The sequence below is a fragment of the Salarias fasciatus genome, chromosome 20 (genome assembly GCF_902148845.1).
Source record: "Salarias fasciatus chromosome 20, fSalaFa1.1, whole genome shotgun sequence".
Taxonomy (NCBI): domain Eukaryota; kingdom Metazoa; phylum Chordata; class Actinopteri; order Blenniiformes; family Blenniidae; genus Salarias; species Salarias fasciatus.
In genome coordinates, this window is record NC_043764.1 from 7834325 (window position 1) to 7851779 (window position 17455).

Below are 17455 nucleotides of genomic sequence, written 5' to 3' on the forward strand. Positions count from 1 at the left end.
ATCTGGATGTTTTTAACATCCAGCAGCAACAAGAAACGTGAGAGGAAGACGGTCACCAGTTAACAGGGAAAGCAGTTAATGTGAAACACCGGCTCCGCTCCAATCTGCAGTCACTCCTCCTCAGACTCATCAGACACAGGTGACATGTTAAGAAAGTCAGACAATTTGAACATGAGCAGCTGTGATGCGGGTCTCATCGTTTTTAAAAGAGTCATTAGCAGGAAGCTCCCAGTGTCATGCAGTCAGACAGGATTTTTTTTCTTCCCCCAGAAAAACTTGAAAGCATCATAATTCTTAAAGATTTGCTCTTTAAGGCCAGTGGGTGGCTTTACTGGAACCCAGGAAGAGATACTGTAGATCCCTGCAACAGAGGAAATGTCTCCACCATAAGTAGCATTAGCATGTTAGCTCAGACAAGTCAGTAAATTATTTCTTTCATCTGAAAACAGCACAAACTCAGTTTCTTCTGTTTATGGTGCAGATGCTGTGTAATGCTGAAGGTTTCTGATTGAAAATCACTCCTGTTATTTCACTTTGAACAAGAAGTGCAGTCTAATTTCAGTCTGTTAGCTTCAAAATAAAAGCTTATGATCCTCCACCATTCACGTGTCCATTTAGAATTTTCCATACCTGTTCTGGAGAAGTTCATTTGAGGTTTTGTGCTGAAATCCTGAAGTCTGTCCAGTCCATCAATCTGCTGCTGTTGTTGAAGAATTAGTTGTTCAACCAGGGTGAGGATTTCTCCAGCGGCAGCAGCGAGTTGGTCCTGAATGAACTCTCTAAAAGTCTGGACTGCAGCCATGTTGGTCAAGGAGATGAAATATAACTGAAAAATAACGGTTTCAACTGAAAAACAAGTTTGAAAAAATGCTAAGTAACTTCTCTACAGTTTTTATTTGTTTTTGTTTTTGCTGCATCACACACAGTGTCCGCTTCATGTACTGACACCTGCTGGACATGGGTGGAACTGCAGGTTGTTGGATGATAATGAAATAGTTTAAATGTTTTTATTAACTTTTTAATGAAAGAACTGTTTTTCCTTTATTATTATTATTATTATTATTATTATTATTATTATTATTATTATTATTATTATTAATGTTGTTGTTATTGTATTTTACAACTACACTTTTTTTCAACAACCAAACATACACATGTAACCCTGCTGAAATGTTAATATATATTCAAATGATACATAGTTCATGACTGATTAAAAAAAATTAAGACTTTTAAAAGTCTGATGTTTTTAGGCTGTGTATGTGTGGGTGTATATGTGAGGAGAGAGTGTGGTGTCCTGTTGGGGGGTGGCCCTGGTGGGCCAGGGGGTGGTGGGCCCTTGGTCTGGGTTCTTCCACTGCCTCCTGTCTGTCCTCGCCTTCACTGCTCCTGATGTATGATGGGTGTGTGCTTCTTGGGTTGGTGGGGGGGGGGTGGCACTCCTGGCCTTGTCCTTCGTCGTGGGGCTCCTGGGTGACGGGGGTGCCTTCTGCCATTTGTGGTTTGCCCTCTGAGGGGAAAGTTCTCTTCCCCCTAGACGACATCCCCAGAGCCCGCTCTCCCCCTGCTCTCATTCACACACACGTAGGGTTTTGGGAGGCGTACTTATCAAGTTGGGTGTGAAGGAAGGGGCAATCTCAGTGGCCTCAATCACTGCGCCCTTCGGTGGCTCGCCTCTCAGTCTTAATTGCACTTAAGGCCCGTCCGTCCATGCTTCACATGTCCGCGTGGGTGCACGTTGCGCATTGGTCTGCGTGACGTAAAAATCATTATGAATTCCTATCTGCATAGGGTCTGCGCGGACTGATCCGCGGACATCCGCGCAGCAGCCAGATTTTGTGACCGCGTTGCGCATACGCACAGGTCGTACCGGTGCCGCCCCTGTGATTCAGAAACAGAAAAAAAAAAAAAAAGGCTAAATCAACGTCCCTCTGGGTACTCCAGCTTCCTCTGATGGTCCAAAAACATGCATGTCAGGTTAATTGTTGACCCTAAATTGCCCCTAGAGGGAATTTGTATGTGTGTGTGGTTGTCTGTCCTTGTGTTGGCACTGCGATGGACTGGTGAACTGTCCAGGGTGGTCCCTGCCCTTGCCCATAAGTGGCTGGGATTGGCTCCACAGCGCCCCAAGACCCTGAAAAGCAAAAAAAAAAAAAAAAAAAAAAAAGCGATTTGATTTTAAAAGTATTTTCTTTTGCTTTGTTTCTCTTGCAGGGGTCCAGTGGGTCCGATGGGCAGCCCCAAGCCTGGCATGCAACAGGGAGGCCATGGGGGAGGAGGCATGGGAGGAATGGGAGGAGGCATGGGAGGAGGAATGGGAGGAATGAGTGGAGGCATGGGTGGAGGAATGGGAGGAATGGGTGGAGGCATGGGAGGAGGAATGGGAGGAATGGGTGGAGGCATGGGAGGAGGCATGGGTGGAGGTATGGGAGGAGGCATGGGAGGAATGGGAGGAGGAATGGGTGGAGGTATGGGAGGAATGGGTGGAGGTATGGGAGGAATGGGTGGAGGAATGGGTGGAGGTATGGGAGGAATGGGAGCAGGTATGGGCACTGCTGGAGGAATTGGGTCTAGAGCTGGCGAGCCTTACCGCCTGGCCACTCACGATACTCCAACCTCCCCTCGGCATATGCAGTCCAGCCAGGGCTCCGGCATGGGGCACGGCCCGGGGTCTGGCCACGGGATGGGTCACACCGCAGCCGGGCAGGGCATGGGAGGCCACGGTGGTCAAACCCAAGGTCAGCACGCCTCTCGTCGCAACCTTCAAGTCGACTTCAGCGGCTCGGGCGGATCCAGGACGGGTCGATCTCCCTCCGTGTCTCCTGACCGCGGTGTGACGCCCACCTCACCCTACTCGGTGCCGCAGATCGCGCCCATGCCGAGCAGCAAGCTGTGCCCAGTGTGCACCACCACAGAGCTGTCCAACCCACCGGCTGTACCCAACTACAACACCTGCACCCAGTGCAAGGCCACTGTCTGCAACCAGTGTGGATTCAACCCCAACCCTCACCTCACTGAGGTAGGTCAAATTCAATTAGCACTGTGTGAGAGAGTGTGTTTATCTCAGTGTGTGAAAGGCTGAAGTAGTTGTCCATCTGCATTTGAGAAATAAATCGTAAGATTAGGCTGATTTACAGGTTGGGACTGAGTATTTGGGTATGAATGTGCAGCCAAAAGTCGACGTTTCAGATTTGTGTGTGTGTTTGTGAAGCCAGAAAAAAAAAGGATCTGCGAAACTGATGGAACAAAATCCGATGTGGTCCATTGCTCTACTTTGTGACAGACAGTTTTGTTGGACTTTGAGTGAAATTGAACCGAAGTGAGTGGATGAAGAGAATGAGTCAGAGAGGAGAAAGTGATTGGAGAAGTGCGAGAGATGGTTTCAGGCAAGGTAGATAAATGAGGTGAGGGAGAGAGGTGGAGTGAGAGAAAAGAGCAGAAAACCCAGGTGGCAATCCATTTACTCAAATGTAAAATATGTGCATACGCATTATGAAAAGCACAAGAAGAAAATGCACAAATGAGGACAGTGTTGCATGAAGGGGGTGGGAGGGGGTGTTTTGAGGGGTCTGTGGGAATTTGTGATGGACAGTAAGTGTAAAGATTGAGCCTGCTGCAGTAATCCCTTGGTGAGACGCTCCATTCCATTATCGCATGAGGGCTTTTTATTGTCAATGCACCATGGTTGCCAGCATTACAACTAAATTGTGTCATTGCTATTCATGGACATAGAAAGCACACATATATATGAGTGTGTGTGGTTATAGAAAATCAAAACCTAAATCAATGATTAAATCACACTTTGTACAAATTTAGAGATTGTAAACAATAAAAGCAGGGTAATAAAATGAGAAAATTTGGTGTAAACATTATAAATAATTGAATCTAATTTGACTAAAGTTACAGAGCTGCATTTGATGATTACAGTCGTTAGTATTGCATGAGTTGAGATAAAATACATACACATTCTTGTACTCAGGTGTGACGACATGGACACTGCGGTATCTCATATTCAACGGAGGGAAGAAAAAACTGAGATAAAACAGCAATAATCAATATGACTGGAACATTTTCCAGTAGTGGATAGATGGATGAGGGGGAGGAAGAGGAGGTGAAGAGTGTCTCTTTTTTGATTGAGAGCTTGACACTCGCCTCCGGTGACAGGTTCAAGCCATCAGCTTGGTGTCTGCATACGCTGACAACATTTCAAATCTCAGCATCCTGAGCAGACAAAAAAAAAAAAAAAACAGACACGACAACCGCAACAAGCCTGCCGTGCTTCATACACAAGCCTCTGCCTCCCGCTGCTGCCAGATCCAGGGGCTTTTCATTGGCAGACAGCACAATCAACACTCTGCTGGATTAAACAAACTGTGGTTGCATTGTTGTGTCTCGTCTGTTCATTTGCTTTGGCACCGTAGCACCAGAGTCATCCGTCGCCCCGATGTCCCATGCTAACGTAGTAGCAACGTTAATGGCAAATAGAAATACTGAAGGCTACATATTGACACGTTGTACTGACAATGAGTAATTTTTGGAGTTTTTTTTATGTTTAAATTTTTCTAATATTCTTTTGTACATTCTGAAAATGAAGTTATCTGACTTTGTAAGCCTGTCTTTAAATTCACCATGACTGAGGTTTTTAAGGTGTCTCACCTTTCATCTGAGGGGTTTTATCAGTTCTGAGGAATCTTGGAGTTTATTAGAAGTACAATTACCCACTCTGAGGTTTATTATAAGTGCCTTCAGTGTTATAGGGAACTTGTTGTATAGATTTGTGTTGAAATTCTTGAACTATATGTATTTAGTTCTATTCAAAGAAAAAATGTTTGTGAGACAGTGAAAAAAAGCCAATTTCATTGCACATAAGATTTATCTGTGTTAATAATAATAAACTTGATTGGAAAGAAGTCAAGTAAGAGGCAGGAAAGTAGCATTCACCTCTTTAGATTATGTGAAAACATTACGTTTATAGTGTTTCTGTGACAGACAATATTTTGGGAAACCAAACATGCCTGGCTGAGATCGTCCTTGACTACTTGATTCACTTCATTCAAACATATTAACCTGGTCCTAGATGTCCATCCCTCTTCTACACTGCTCTGTGGGTCAGTGACATTGAAAAGGAGGCATATGTGAAACACTGACCTGACCTGACAAAGGAGGGCAAAAAAAAAGTAAATAAATATGGAAAAGATAAATGATGGGGGCTGTCATCCCTGTGTGTCTGCTGTATAGACGTCATGTGTCATCACAATGGGCTATAAGCACAGCACCATTACTTCCTGAAGTTCAGACAGCGCCTTTATTTCCTGTGTTTCATGACAGGATGAACTGATTAATCCAGGTGTGTCTGACCTCAGTAAATGGCCAGACACACCTGGATTAATTAGTTCATCCTGTCATGAAAGACAGGAAATAAAGGTGCTGTCTGAACTTCAGGAAGTAATGGAGCTGTGCTTATAGCCCATTAAAACCAAATAAGATGAAAAGTGGATCTCCGCTCACACAGATGTGCTTTTACGTGTAATCCAGTGTTAACTGTTAGTGGGGTCTAAGTTAAAATGTAGTTTTATGTCTCAGGTTACATTTGCATTGAAGTTTATGATTTGGTGAAGAAAACTTGCTGAATAAAATCTATGCAGAGAATGTTTAGAGACTGAAACATAACCCCTTTCAGGAAGCATTAGCTTAAACCCAGTGAACAGTCTTTGATTTATGCAGTCTATGGATGAAATTATTTCTTATAATCATGAAGACACGATCTTGGCTCCATTCTCACAGGGTTCATGTCTACTAACACTGGAAGCAGAAACAAACCTGAACCATCTCAAAAAGCCAACGAGTTCTGATCAATTAGAAAACAATACCACAACCTTGCACACAGAAACTGTCAGTACTTCCTGGAACCGACAGTCTGCAGTACTATCATGAGTTCAGACCCAGTAACAGCAGCTGATTCAAGGACTCATCAGTAAATTTACTTATTGTAAAGCGATCACTGCATATGCAGGTGAATATAGAGAGACTTCCATTTGTAGCATCCAAAATGGTACATATGCATAAATATGATCTTACCAGCTTATTTTGTAGTAGTTTCAATGGTGCAAAACAGTTTGCTAAATTATATACGGCTTGTTTGCAGGAGTTAAAGAAATCTGTCACATTTAGCAGAACTCCGAAGAGAGATTAATGACTGCTGTACACAGACCTAAGTGCATTATGTGAATGAATAGTCGTTAGGCCATACGTGTGTGTGCGTGTGTGTGTGTGTGTGTCTGTCTGTGCATGCATGCGTGTAAGACAAAGTGGCTGACTGAGTGATTACTACAGGTTAATAAATGGGGGGCAATGCTCACGAAGTGGCAGGAGGGAGGAGTGATAAGCCTCTAACTTAGAGGGATTTGCTCTGCACTTGTGATAAATTAAAACACTCAAAGTCAGACAAAACACACACACAAACACACACGGCTGTCTATCGTTACATTTCTGACATGATGCATTTCCCTTCCACTTAAACTCTATTCTCACTCGAACCTTTGAGACAAATCAGAAATACAGTCATGGTTTCCAACATCTCACGCACATGCGTGCAATCCGTGTGTGCATTCGTGCATGTCTGTGCACGAACGCACGCACGGGTTGCATAAAAACACATTCACACTCCCACTTGGCCTTGACATAATTCATGCATAAAGCCTGTGCAATAAATTGTGATGTTAATTAATTGAAGAGACCCTCAGAGGTTTCCTGGAGAGAAAGATGGAAAACACAACACAACAGCAGAAATCCCGCTCATCACCTCAGCTGAAAAAAGAAAATCCCGCCTGCTTTTCTCACACATTTGTTAGAGAAAATCTGTAATTTAAAGGTTTAAAGGTTTAAAATATACATTTTAATCCTTGAATGAATCACTTTGAATGATAACCACAGAAGTCCTGCACACAAGGTTGCGTTTGGCTTCTGCCCCTCGGTCCTGGAGAGATGAATGTGCTGGACCTGCTGTTGTTTGGGTTCCTATGAATTATGGATTAGCATCACTATCTTCTCCATCATAGTCCTTCATAATCAATGATCCCTCAGCTCTTTCAGTCTAATGAACAGTGCCACCCCGCAAACCTCGTTACTCTGTTGCAGTTTACACTATCAGGATGACTTGGCCCAGCAGCCGTATGAGATTAATTCATGTCAGCTTGACAGGTACGCTTATTTACTTCATTTATATTTCAATAATCTGTTAAAAACAATTACATTTTATCAGCTCTGATGAAATCATTGTTTTTCTCGACTCGGCATGTCCGTCGTCATGTGAACAGGCCTTCTGTTTGCGGCCACCGTCTTTCATGTTAATAACAGCTGCTTCGGCAGCCTTGCTGTGTCTGCTGCCATGGATTAATACTTAAACTGAACATTATCCATTATTATCACAGCTAATCAATGCACTGTGTGTCCTCGTAATCTAATAAGCAGTGCGAGGCTCCATATCCGTCGTTCTCCGCTCTGATTCAATTTGCATCAGATAACATTTAGCGGACTTAGCCGGGTGAGCCAAAGAGATTATTTTATATTAACAATCAGGTATGTTTCATGATTCATGACGCACATAGAAAAACATTTTGCCTGGAATGCTGTCAGAGGATTTGTTTTACAAGTTGACCAAAGCAGGGCTAAACCTCCATTATTACAATCAGAAGAGGGAAACAACAAGATCATTAACATATTTTATGATCTCTATGTTGGTCACATTTCAAACTAATGTGTTGTTGGCATTATCACAGATACTGACTTTACCTCAGCCTCCTCTGCTGTGATGCAGTGAGACACATTCTGGTTCTGCCAGTTTCCATATCTGGTCACGTTCTGACACCTTTTGTATCAAATAGCTGTGACACGACCGACTAGACCAGAAGACTGACACCAATTAGTCGGCTGAAGCGAAGGATCAGAGTGAGGTTATGATCGATATGTCTAATTCAGGGAGACTGGCATTTAGCCAACGTGTCCTTAATGGTGTTAATTGACCTTTGTGTCCAGTGATGAGCCCTTTGATTTGAGGAATCCTGCAGCACAATACTGAGCATCCACTTCATTTGTTACAGAGCTGACAGAACTGTGTGGCATCATATCTGCACAGGGAGAAAGATGAAATGTCTTTTTTTTTTTAATATCACTAGTGTCTGTACACTCCAAAATAACTGATCACATATATATATATATATATATATATATATATATATATATATATATATATATATATATATATATATATATATATATAGTATAGAAGAATACTGATTGGAGAAATGGATTGGTTGTTTCCCAGAAGGCCTTCTTCTCAAATAAACATAAACGTACTAATATTCCATGAATAAAATTTAGGCACAGCAACATCATCAAGTGAAAACGCAAACTTTTTGTTGCATTTTGGGAGTGTGTTCACATGACAGTGGTGCTCAAAGCCACTGAAAATGTAACATTTTTGAAAAGCTTTTGAAATCTCTGGAACCAAAGGCGAATCTTTTTAAAAATGCTCTGGCTGTCTCCATGGAAACAAAAGAAAACCTGCGCACCATGGTCTTTATGAATAGTTCTTCTACAAGTTTGAGTAGATGAACAATAACAATGTTTGGCTCCAGAGTGTCATGATAGTAGTAGAGAGGAGGTAGTTTTAGAGTTGACAGTCACCTGTGATAACGATACAACATTGTCGTCTGTCCTTGTTGTTCGTTTTGGCGTCTCTTATTATAAAAACAAACAACAGCAACTTCTAGTGGCCCAACATGAAAACATCGTTTTCAGAATTTCTGCTGTGTCTCTGTAAAAAGACATTGTTTTTCAATACATTTCCATCTAAAACTTTTCTGAAGAAAATAATGGAAAAATGATGCATCCTCATTTGAAATGTCAAGTAAACGGGGAGTGAAAGTGTTGTAGAAAATCATAAATCACATTAAAAGTGTAAAAAGAGAGTCATTAGGTTCAATGAACGTTGACTTAGTTTCATTTGTCAATTCGACCAGAGTGAAGATATGAATTCAGTTGGTCCAGAAGTATTCACATGAAACTGAAATACTGAAAAAAAAGGGAATTTTGTTTGTTAAGCAAAGCTGCTATTTTTGTATTTAGATATTGTTGTGATGTTAATTCCATATTATCTTTTCAAAATATATTTTTTTACTGAAAGAACAGACATGTGAGCCTGACTTTGTTGTTAGTGTCCTTCAGTGTTTACAACTAAGCCATTTTAAACCTACACTAAGGAACTTTTCAACCTTAATAAAACATTTTAATATCTTTTGTGATGATACTTCGACTTACAACTAGTTGAATGACCCTCTGTCACGGCCTGAGGGCGTCAGTATTGCTTTCACTTGGACTAAGCAGCTGTGAGGAGGGTGGTAGGAACCCTGCACACTAAAAAGTTCCAAATGTGTGGACTGCTTTACGGCATGCGTCACATCTTGATATAACATTGTTTAGCCACCATTAGATTCATTTAGATTCATTACCTCGTCGCTATCCATCCTTCACACAGCCACTGGAAACAAATGTAGGCGAGTTCAGTCCGACAGCACACCACCAGGAGCAGCATTTTACGACGTCACGCGCAAGTCCTCATGGGAACTGTAGTATTCCTTCAGGCAAAACACTACCGCTTTTGTCCACTGGCGCCGCCAAAATCAACAAAAATTGAAAGTTCCTTAGTGTTGCTTTAAGATAAGTGTATGTTAGAAAAATGCTGATGAAAGGGTTTGAATTAGACTTGGAAAGAAGATTTTATGATGTAAATTGTACCTTATTTTGATGAAGTATCATACTGAAAGAATAACCCGAATACTGCTTGACGACAGTATTTGTAATGTTCCAGCCCTGGTGGTATGTCACCTTCCTATTTTCAGCACATTAGCATTTCCATAACACTGTAATCCAAAGCTGAGAGGAATGAAGCGTGGACGCAGACGCGCTACTGGAAATTATATGTACCACTTAGATTTAACTCCAGGCTATTGGTTTTATCCAACATCGTTAATCGGAGAATTGTTTCACTCAGCCACTTTCAGGATTAGACTGATCTCTGTTTTTTAAATGTCGGCTCCAAAATTACAGGTAGGATTTTTCTTGCTTAAAGGGATAAGTAGCGCCTTGGAATGAACCAGAGGAACCCCGGATCATTTGGTGTTTTGTGTGTGATGTGTGTTGTGCGCCGCAGTCGTCGGTTTCGCGCCTTAAAAGGATAAACCTCAGTGTTGCAGCTCTTTATGAATATGGATGAGAATATTGAAACACCCACACGGCGTGCATTTGCCGCTCGTTTCCCTGAGTTATTCAATCCTCGATAAAGTACACCTGGGAAAGCTTCTGAAAGGCCCTGGCTGTGCCGGCTCTTATCTGAATGCAGGGCGGAAAACAAAAAAAGAGTGCTGGGCGATCGCAGGTTGCCACCTTTTTCACATAATTCAAAGTTTTGTTTTTGACAATCTGTTGGTCGGTAAAGTATCTTTGTGCATTTACAAACGTGAATGGAAATCAGCAAACTTTTACTGATTTTTATAAGGATTCAATAAAATTCATTGAGTATACATGAATGATCTCTGCTGTCTGCTGATCCATAAAATCCAACTAAAAGCTTGAACTACCTAAGTTAACTTGGAGATTAGGTGAAATCTGTCTCTCCCACACACACACTCCTACTCTAATGAAACTAAATGACCTGAGCTTGTCCTGATGGCCGATGTAATGCACACTGGAGGACACACACACCAACAGATCATACAAACCGACGCATGTTTAGTTCTGAAATTCCAGCAAGCGCAGTGTTAAAATAACAGTTTCTCTGCAACAGATTAAACGTCTGCTCATAAATGATGATGACAAACGCTCAGATCGAAATTAAATTAGGGAGGTCAATACTCCTCACTGCTACTTTTCACAGCTGGCAAACTTTGTGTTTTGCCTCATAAAGTCTGGTTGTTTTTCACCTCGAAGACGGGTTTATTACAGAACGTGTCAATCAGAAATACGATTTCCGGTGTGGACACCCAAACAAGGTCCAGTGGGATCCAATCTGCTTCTTTTAGTACTTTTAGCTTCTTTTTCTGATTTTAATTTTTGTTCGACTTGAGGAAGAAATATTACACGCCTTACACCGCACAAACTGCCCATAAAACCTCACCAACAACAAAAGGAGCAATTTAAAAAAAAACTGAAAAGTATCGAATTCACAAGGCTTACATGACAAAAAAGGCATTCATTTTCACAGTAATAATGCGGCAGTGTTTTATCTAGTAGCCAAATTATAATAAGATAACTTATAGATGAAAGCACTATGGCTGTTATTAGAAATTAGCTCTGACAAGTATTCAAATATCACTCTGATGCAACGCCACTCATACAAGTGAAAGCATTGACTATAATCATTAACATTCTGCAGATTTGCTCAAGATCCAGCATCACAACTCCTTTAACCTGCAGCCACAGCACTGTGGTGCGACGACGTGGTCCCCAGTACACGTGCGGTTCGCCAACGTAAAAATAGACGCAGGTAGATTTCAGGTCATAATCATTCTTCATTCCTGTCACTTTTTTTGCACCACAAAGTGATTTGCTCGGCCGCTCGCACCTGTTCGGCTCCCAGGACGATTCTGTTTGAGCCACCGAGGTTTGCTGATGAAGGCAGTTCAGCCTCAGCAGCCGACGTCGCAGCTAATGGCGAAGAATGAATGAAACAATACCGAGCAAAGCGTCAAAACACACAAACCAGCAGGAAAACGCTGACAAGGTGTCAAATTTAAAGTTGGTTTATTCACCATAGTGCAGATTTATTTTAATGTTTCTTTTGAGTTCTTCAGAGTTTGGTGACATTTCTTGGAGCCACTGGTGTCGGTTTAGCTCCGTCTTTATCTCCGTGTCTCTCTGCTCTGCTTTTTTGGCAGCATGTCTTCCTCCCTGTAGCCTGTTTGTTGTTCAACAGCCTGTCTGCTAATTTTAGACTCAGCGTGCACAGAGAGCAGCTAATAGGTGTGTGTGTGTGTGTGTGTGTGTGTGTGTGTGTGTGAGAGCGTGCATGCGTGTGCGCGTGCGTGCATGCCAGCGCACTCTCGATTAATTAGTTTTTCCACGAAATCTGCAGATTGTGCTTCTCGCGACTCTCCTCTCCAATCACAGCACCTGCCTCTCACACACTCTATTTATGTGTGTGTGCACGTGTGTGTGTGCGTGCGTGCGTGTGTGCGTGGGACTTCATTGTGTTCAGTAATCAGGTGCTCACATACGCAGTTATTCTCTGACTCCAGGTAATAATGTGTCAACAGTGATTTCATGACGTTTATGTTTAATTAAAAGGGAAACCATTAATAATTTTGTCACTGGTTAAAAATCCAAGGCGTGGGGTTGTTTTGAAATGCTACTTTTTATGACGCTTTCAACTGTTTCGAGCTTGCATAGTTTAGTGCGTGTGAGTGTGTGTGTGTGGGGAGGGAAAAGGGAGTGTGTTTTTTTTTTTTCAGCCTAATTTTCTCAGTATCGAGGTTCAAACTGATTAATTGATTGATTTTTTTTTCCTGACAAGCCTAATCCAAATTCAGCAAGCCGACTGGAAGCGCATCTTTACTCCAATGGCCTGCATGCAGACAGATTTCCTCTGCTGGGCTTGCAGATTACTCTCTTCAGGCATTATCTTGATAACATGTTGAAGTTAAGTGAGGACAACCGGTTCAGGCTTTGACCGAGGTAGGAACCCCTCAGATAAAATGACGCTGCCATTCAATCCCAATAGGAGCAACGATCACTTAGATTTAAACATCATTTTCATTGCTACTGATAAATATAAAAATGTCTGGTCACACCACTGCAGATGCATCACAAATCTTTCCCGCTCAAATATCTGGCTCTTTGTTTTGACAACGTGCGAATGAGTATGTGACGAAAACAAGAAAAAAAAAGGAAAAAAGGTGTCAGCGTGTGAAAGGAAGGTGTAAATGCAGATGAAAACATCTCCAGCAAGAGAGAGGAGGTGATGAGAGTGCATGAGGGAAACGGGAAATGGAGCAGTGGAGGCACAGGTACATGAAAACAGACGGAGCTAAGATTACATGATATTTGCACACGTTGCGATGATTGATCGGTGGCGTCTGATAGAGAGAACTTTCCAGTTCGTTTCACTGGGAGCCGTTTCCTCTTCCTCATCACGGCTAATTAAACTCCACAGCGCAGAACTGCGAAAGACAACACCACCGTCACTTCCACAACTTCACAGATTCTTCGCTGACGGCTTACGCACAAGCTGTCAGACCTCCACCTGGGAGCATTCAAGACACCGTTTCTGACGAACCAAAGAAAATCTGTTGGTGGAAATAATTACCCGGCGTAATGAAAAAATATCTCTCAGGTGACGTTTCCGTGATATAAAAGGAAATCACAATCATTGTGGGGATTTAGTAGTTTCATTAAATGCGAATTAGGGAGGAGTTTGCTCTTCCTCGTCCTGTGATGATACAAAGCTTCATGCAGTAACGCCAACACGCTGTACCCCTGAAGGACCGTACAGTATGACTGCTACAGCCGTGGGTGCTGTCACTCGCAACAATAACGAACCATAATGAGCATGCGGTCGACATTTTAAAGCATTTTATTTAGATCTGCATTCCACAGGGGAACTGATGCTCCCCCACAGGTCTATTACAGGGCCGACACATAGAGAAACACAATTACACTCTATATTCACACCGACAGACAATTAACCAACACAGATGAATCATTCTCAACCTGTATTTCTTTAGACTGTTGGAAGAAGTAAAAACAAGGATGCAGTAGAAACACAAATTTCTCATAGGAAGGTTCAGAGCTTGGATTCAAACCAGGGTCGTCTTGTAACTTGAGAGCGAACCATGACTTAGCTCTGACTGGGACACACACTGAACAACATCTTGACCTGAGCGACAAGCGAAACTCAAAAACCCACTGCGTGACGAGCTCTGCTGCTTCTCGGTGTATCTGCGGCTATTCCCGATAGCAGCGAGGCTGCTAATCATAACAGCAATAACGGCGCTAATGACACAGGTTACAGAAATGACACTTTAGTAATTATCTCTTACGTATACTGAAAATTACACAATACATCTATCAACCTAATAGCCAAGAAGAAGAAATGGAACTGGCCACTCGTAAAAAGGCCCAAAAACAATGACGGGTTTCTCTGTAATGAGAGACGTGACGACGGTGGCCTGAATGAGAGGATGTATTTTCATCCCTGCGTGTAGAGGATAATGATTATAATTCAGATAACACCGAGAATGAAGATAAATATAGTGGCTGCTTTGAGCTCATCGCTGCGCACAGGTGAATCACTTCTTTTGTGTTTCTGGGGGGTAAAAACTGTCTTTTTTTGCAATGTTTCAGAACAAGCGATCTTTATCTTGAAGGCAGGATGTGTTTATTATTCAGTCAAGCCACCATCGTTCACATCGCACTCAATACTGTTTGATTACAAATTGTTTCCAGCAAATGTTTCCCAGAAACCTTTCTGGGTTTGCTATAACAGAAATGTTGCGAGCATCTCTTCAAAAATATAGCTCCAAGCACCCAAAAGGCAGAGAAAGGAAGTCCTTTTAGTCGCTCCAGAAAAGCTCCCTCAGATTAACCGAGCCAGTCAGAGCTGCAAAAAGAGCTTTTTTTTCCCCTCCAGAGCAAATTATGAGCACAGTTTGAACTGTCAGCAAACTTCCCACCCGTCTCAGTAATCAGATGTGAGCTGCAGAAACAGACATGCAGTCACAAATAATTTATACACTGTGCATTTTCTGTACAAGAATTTAAAGCAATTGCGTGAATGCAGACATGCAATTAAGTTTCATCTGAAGTGGTGAGCGTAATCACTTTCCTGACGCCGCTTTTCAACTCTGCTGAAATGAGGGTGAAGCAATTTTCGAGCGGCGTTGGAAACATCCTCTTCCAATCTTGTCTAAACTAACTGTACAGAAGCCTTCTGCTGTCTCACTCTTGGATTTTTATGTCCTTATTTTGTGCCCCCTCCTGTTCTTTTTTTTTTTTCCCCTTTCACCTCGTATTTTGCCCGCTGTCTGCCTTTCACCTTCCCGGGCTGCACGTCCTCCGTGTGTCTCCCTCTGTCTTTCTGGAGGAAGCAGTCTGTCATGCATGGCTGTCCGTGAGCGAGCCCTGAATCAAAAGCCCCAGTGTCGGCATAAACCTCCGCCAAGCACTGAAATCCTATTTGAAAGCCTCCAGTTGCACTGACAGCTCAGTGGAGACACACATACACACAGTCACACACACACACACACTTGCAGCTTGCAGGCCTTTCCAATTAAAGTAATGCATTCCCTCTGCCCCTTCAGCAAACCTTAACCAGCACAACCTCATCCTGAATCTCACCTCAGCCTGAAAACTACTTCCTAACCTGGACATACATGTAAATCAGGCTCTGCTCTCATGTTTTCTGGGGACATTACATTGAAATGAAGCGTGTATACACCGTCCCTCTCCGGATGGAGGATGAGAAACTTTGATCGCGGCTGCGGTTTCCTGTCGGGAGGTGAGACGGGTTTGCTGACGGCCGGCGTCATGGCAACGGCAATGACAGAAAATAATCTCAGGCTGTCTGAGAGCGTCAGAAATGCGAGTGCTTTTTTTTTTTTTTTTTTTATTTTTCCCTTGTCCTGTTCGGTAGCTGGGGCGTGCAATATTGTATGATTGTAGCCTTTTACTATCCGAACAGATTTTAATATTAGCAGCAGGATGAGACTGAGTCTCCTCCTGCTGCTGCCTTTATTTAAAGCTGGCATCCGGCATGGCTACCGGACAGGACCGGGACGGAAACGCTCAGAGAGCAGGGACAGAAAGAGAGAAAGATAAAGAGAGGGAGAACGGAAGGGGGGGGGGGGGGGGGGGGGGGGGGCGGCACAACCTATGTACAAAGTCACAATACAAAACAGTGTTGTCGACGCACCACACGCAACCTAGAACAATCCCAAACCCCCAATCTAGACAACACCAAAACAGAGCCGACAACCAACACAGAAAATTACAGAACCATACATACATTTTTTTTTTTTTTTTTTTTTTTTTTTCCCCCTTTTTTTCCAAACCATATTAGTGAACAGACCAGGCCACAAAAATAAAAGGAGGTGTAGGGGAGGAGGGAAATGCAAGGACACCACAAACCGTTTTTTTTTTTTTTTTTTTGAATATAGCTAGTAGTAACTAGTAGTAAACTAGGGGCGTGCATCAAGAGAGGTCTGCTACAGATCACCATTATTCTAACCACCACAAGAAGACAAGGTAACCCAGTATGTAAAGAGTGATTAAAGATCAACGTGATCATGTGAATATGATGGTGACAGTGATGGTGATAGTGATCATGCATATATGACCTCTGACCTCTGAGAAGGCCAGAAGCAGGCCAGAGAGGCCCTCAGAGCCCAGACAGCCGGCGGACATCACAGAGCCCGGATCCAAATGCGAGTGCTGATATAAGCTAGCGCTGCTTCCTTGACACAACCAATACTGATCTAGCCGAAAGTGACGTCAATGATCAGTGCAACATCCGCGTTGCACTGAACTGAAGCACTAAAATAATAGTTTAAATATTCCTGAGCAGGTAAGAAGATTGACTGTGTTCATATTCTCCATCCAGTACCTTTCAACTCTGCACAAAAATGCTAATAGAACAGCCTTGCCTTGTAGAGTTGTGTGTATTTAGATGTCAGTTTTTCTTGCACACATTGAGTTATGTTTCCATCATCTCTGATTAAGAAGAGTGACACTGTTTACTCAAACTTCCTGTCACACCAAAGTTTATGAACTCCACAGTGCAGCAGGTGATGATCTATATGATGGTGAGATTGCTTTCACCCTTAGTGAGCTGGAACCGGCTCCAGCATCCCCTGACCCTGAATATGATAAAGCGATACAGAAGCTGGATGAATGAAGACGGCTAAAATCATAAAGGACAGACAGTCGGAGGCTGAATATTTATGCGTTAAACTCAACAGTAACCACTGCTTCCCTAACAATAATCTAAACTTTACCACAGTCTGACTTTAGTTTAAAAATTTTACTTATTGTGACCAGATTTTTTGTCCTCATATTGATGAAAGTCCTACATAATGTGAGTTTTTGAAATAATTGTTAAAATAATGAAGGCATACAGTATGCCTTTGAACAAATCTCTGGAGTATAGGATCATATTAACAGCTGTAAATAAATGACATTAACACAGAACAGGATACATTTTCTGTATGTACGGCATCTTGAATGACCAGACTATTCCCCGAGGATGTTTTATCACTGCACAACCAACCCATAGGTTTTTTCTGGTTGTGGTCCGCTGTGAGAATTGCTCATCGACAAGATACTTCGGATTAGCTGATTCAAAGCGATTCATTTAATTAACTGATTCATTAAAAAAAGCCAATTTGTAATCACAACAAACATAATTTCT

General features: G+C 42.4%; 1 protein-coding gene across 1 annotated transcript in view; it reads left to right on the forward strand.

Moving 5' to 3' along the window:
* The first annotated feature begins 2467 nt into the window (after nucleotides 1-2467).
* The window catches only part of bsna (bassoon presynaptic cytomatrix protein a), a 123123-nt gene continuing 108135 nt past the window's right edge, over nucleotides 2468-17455 (forward strand). Inside the window, exon 1 of the mRNA XM_030118562.1 lies at nucleotides 2468-3016. Coding sequence (XP_029974422.1) covers nucleotides 2468-3016 — 549 coding nt within the window. The remainder of the gene's footprint in view (nucleotides 3017-17455) is intronic.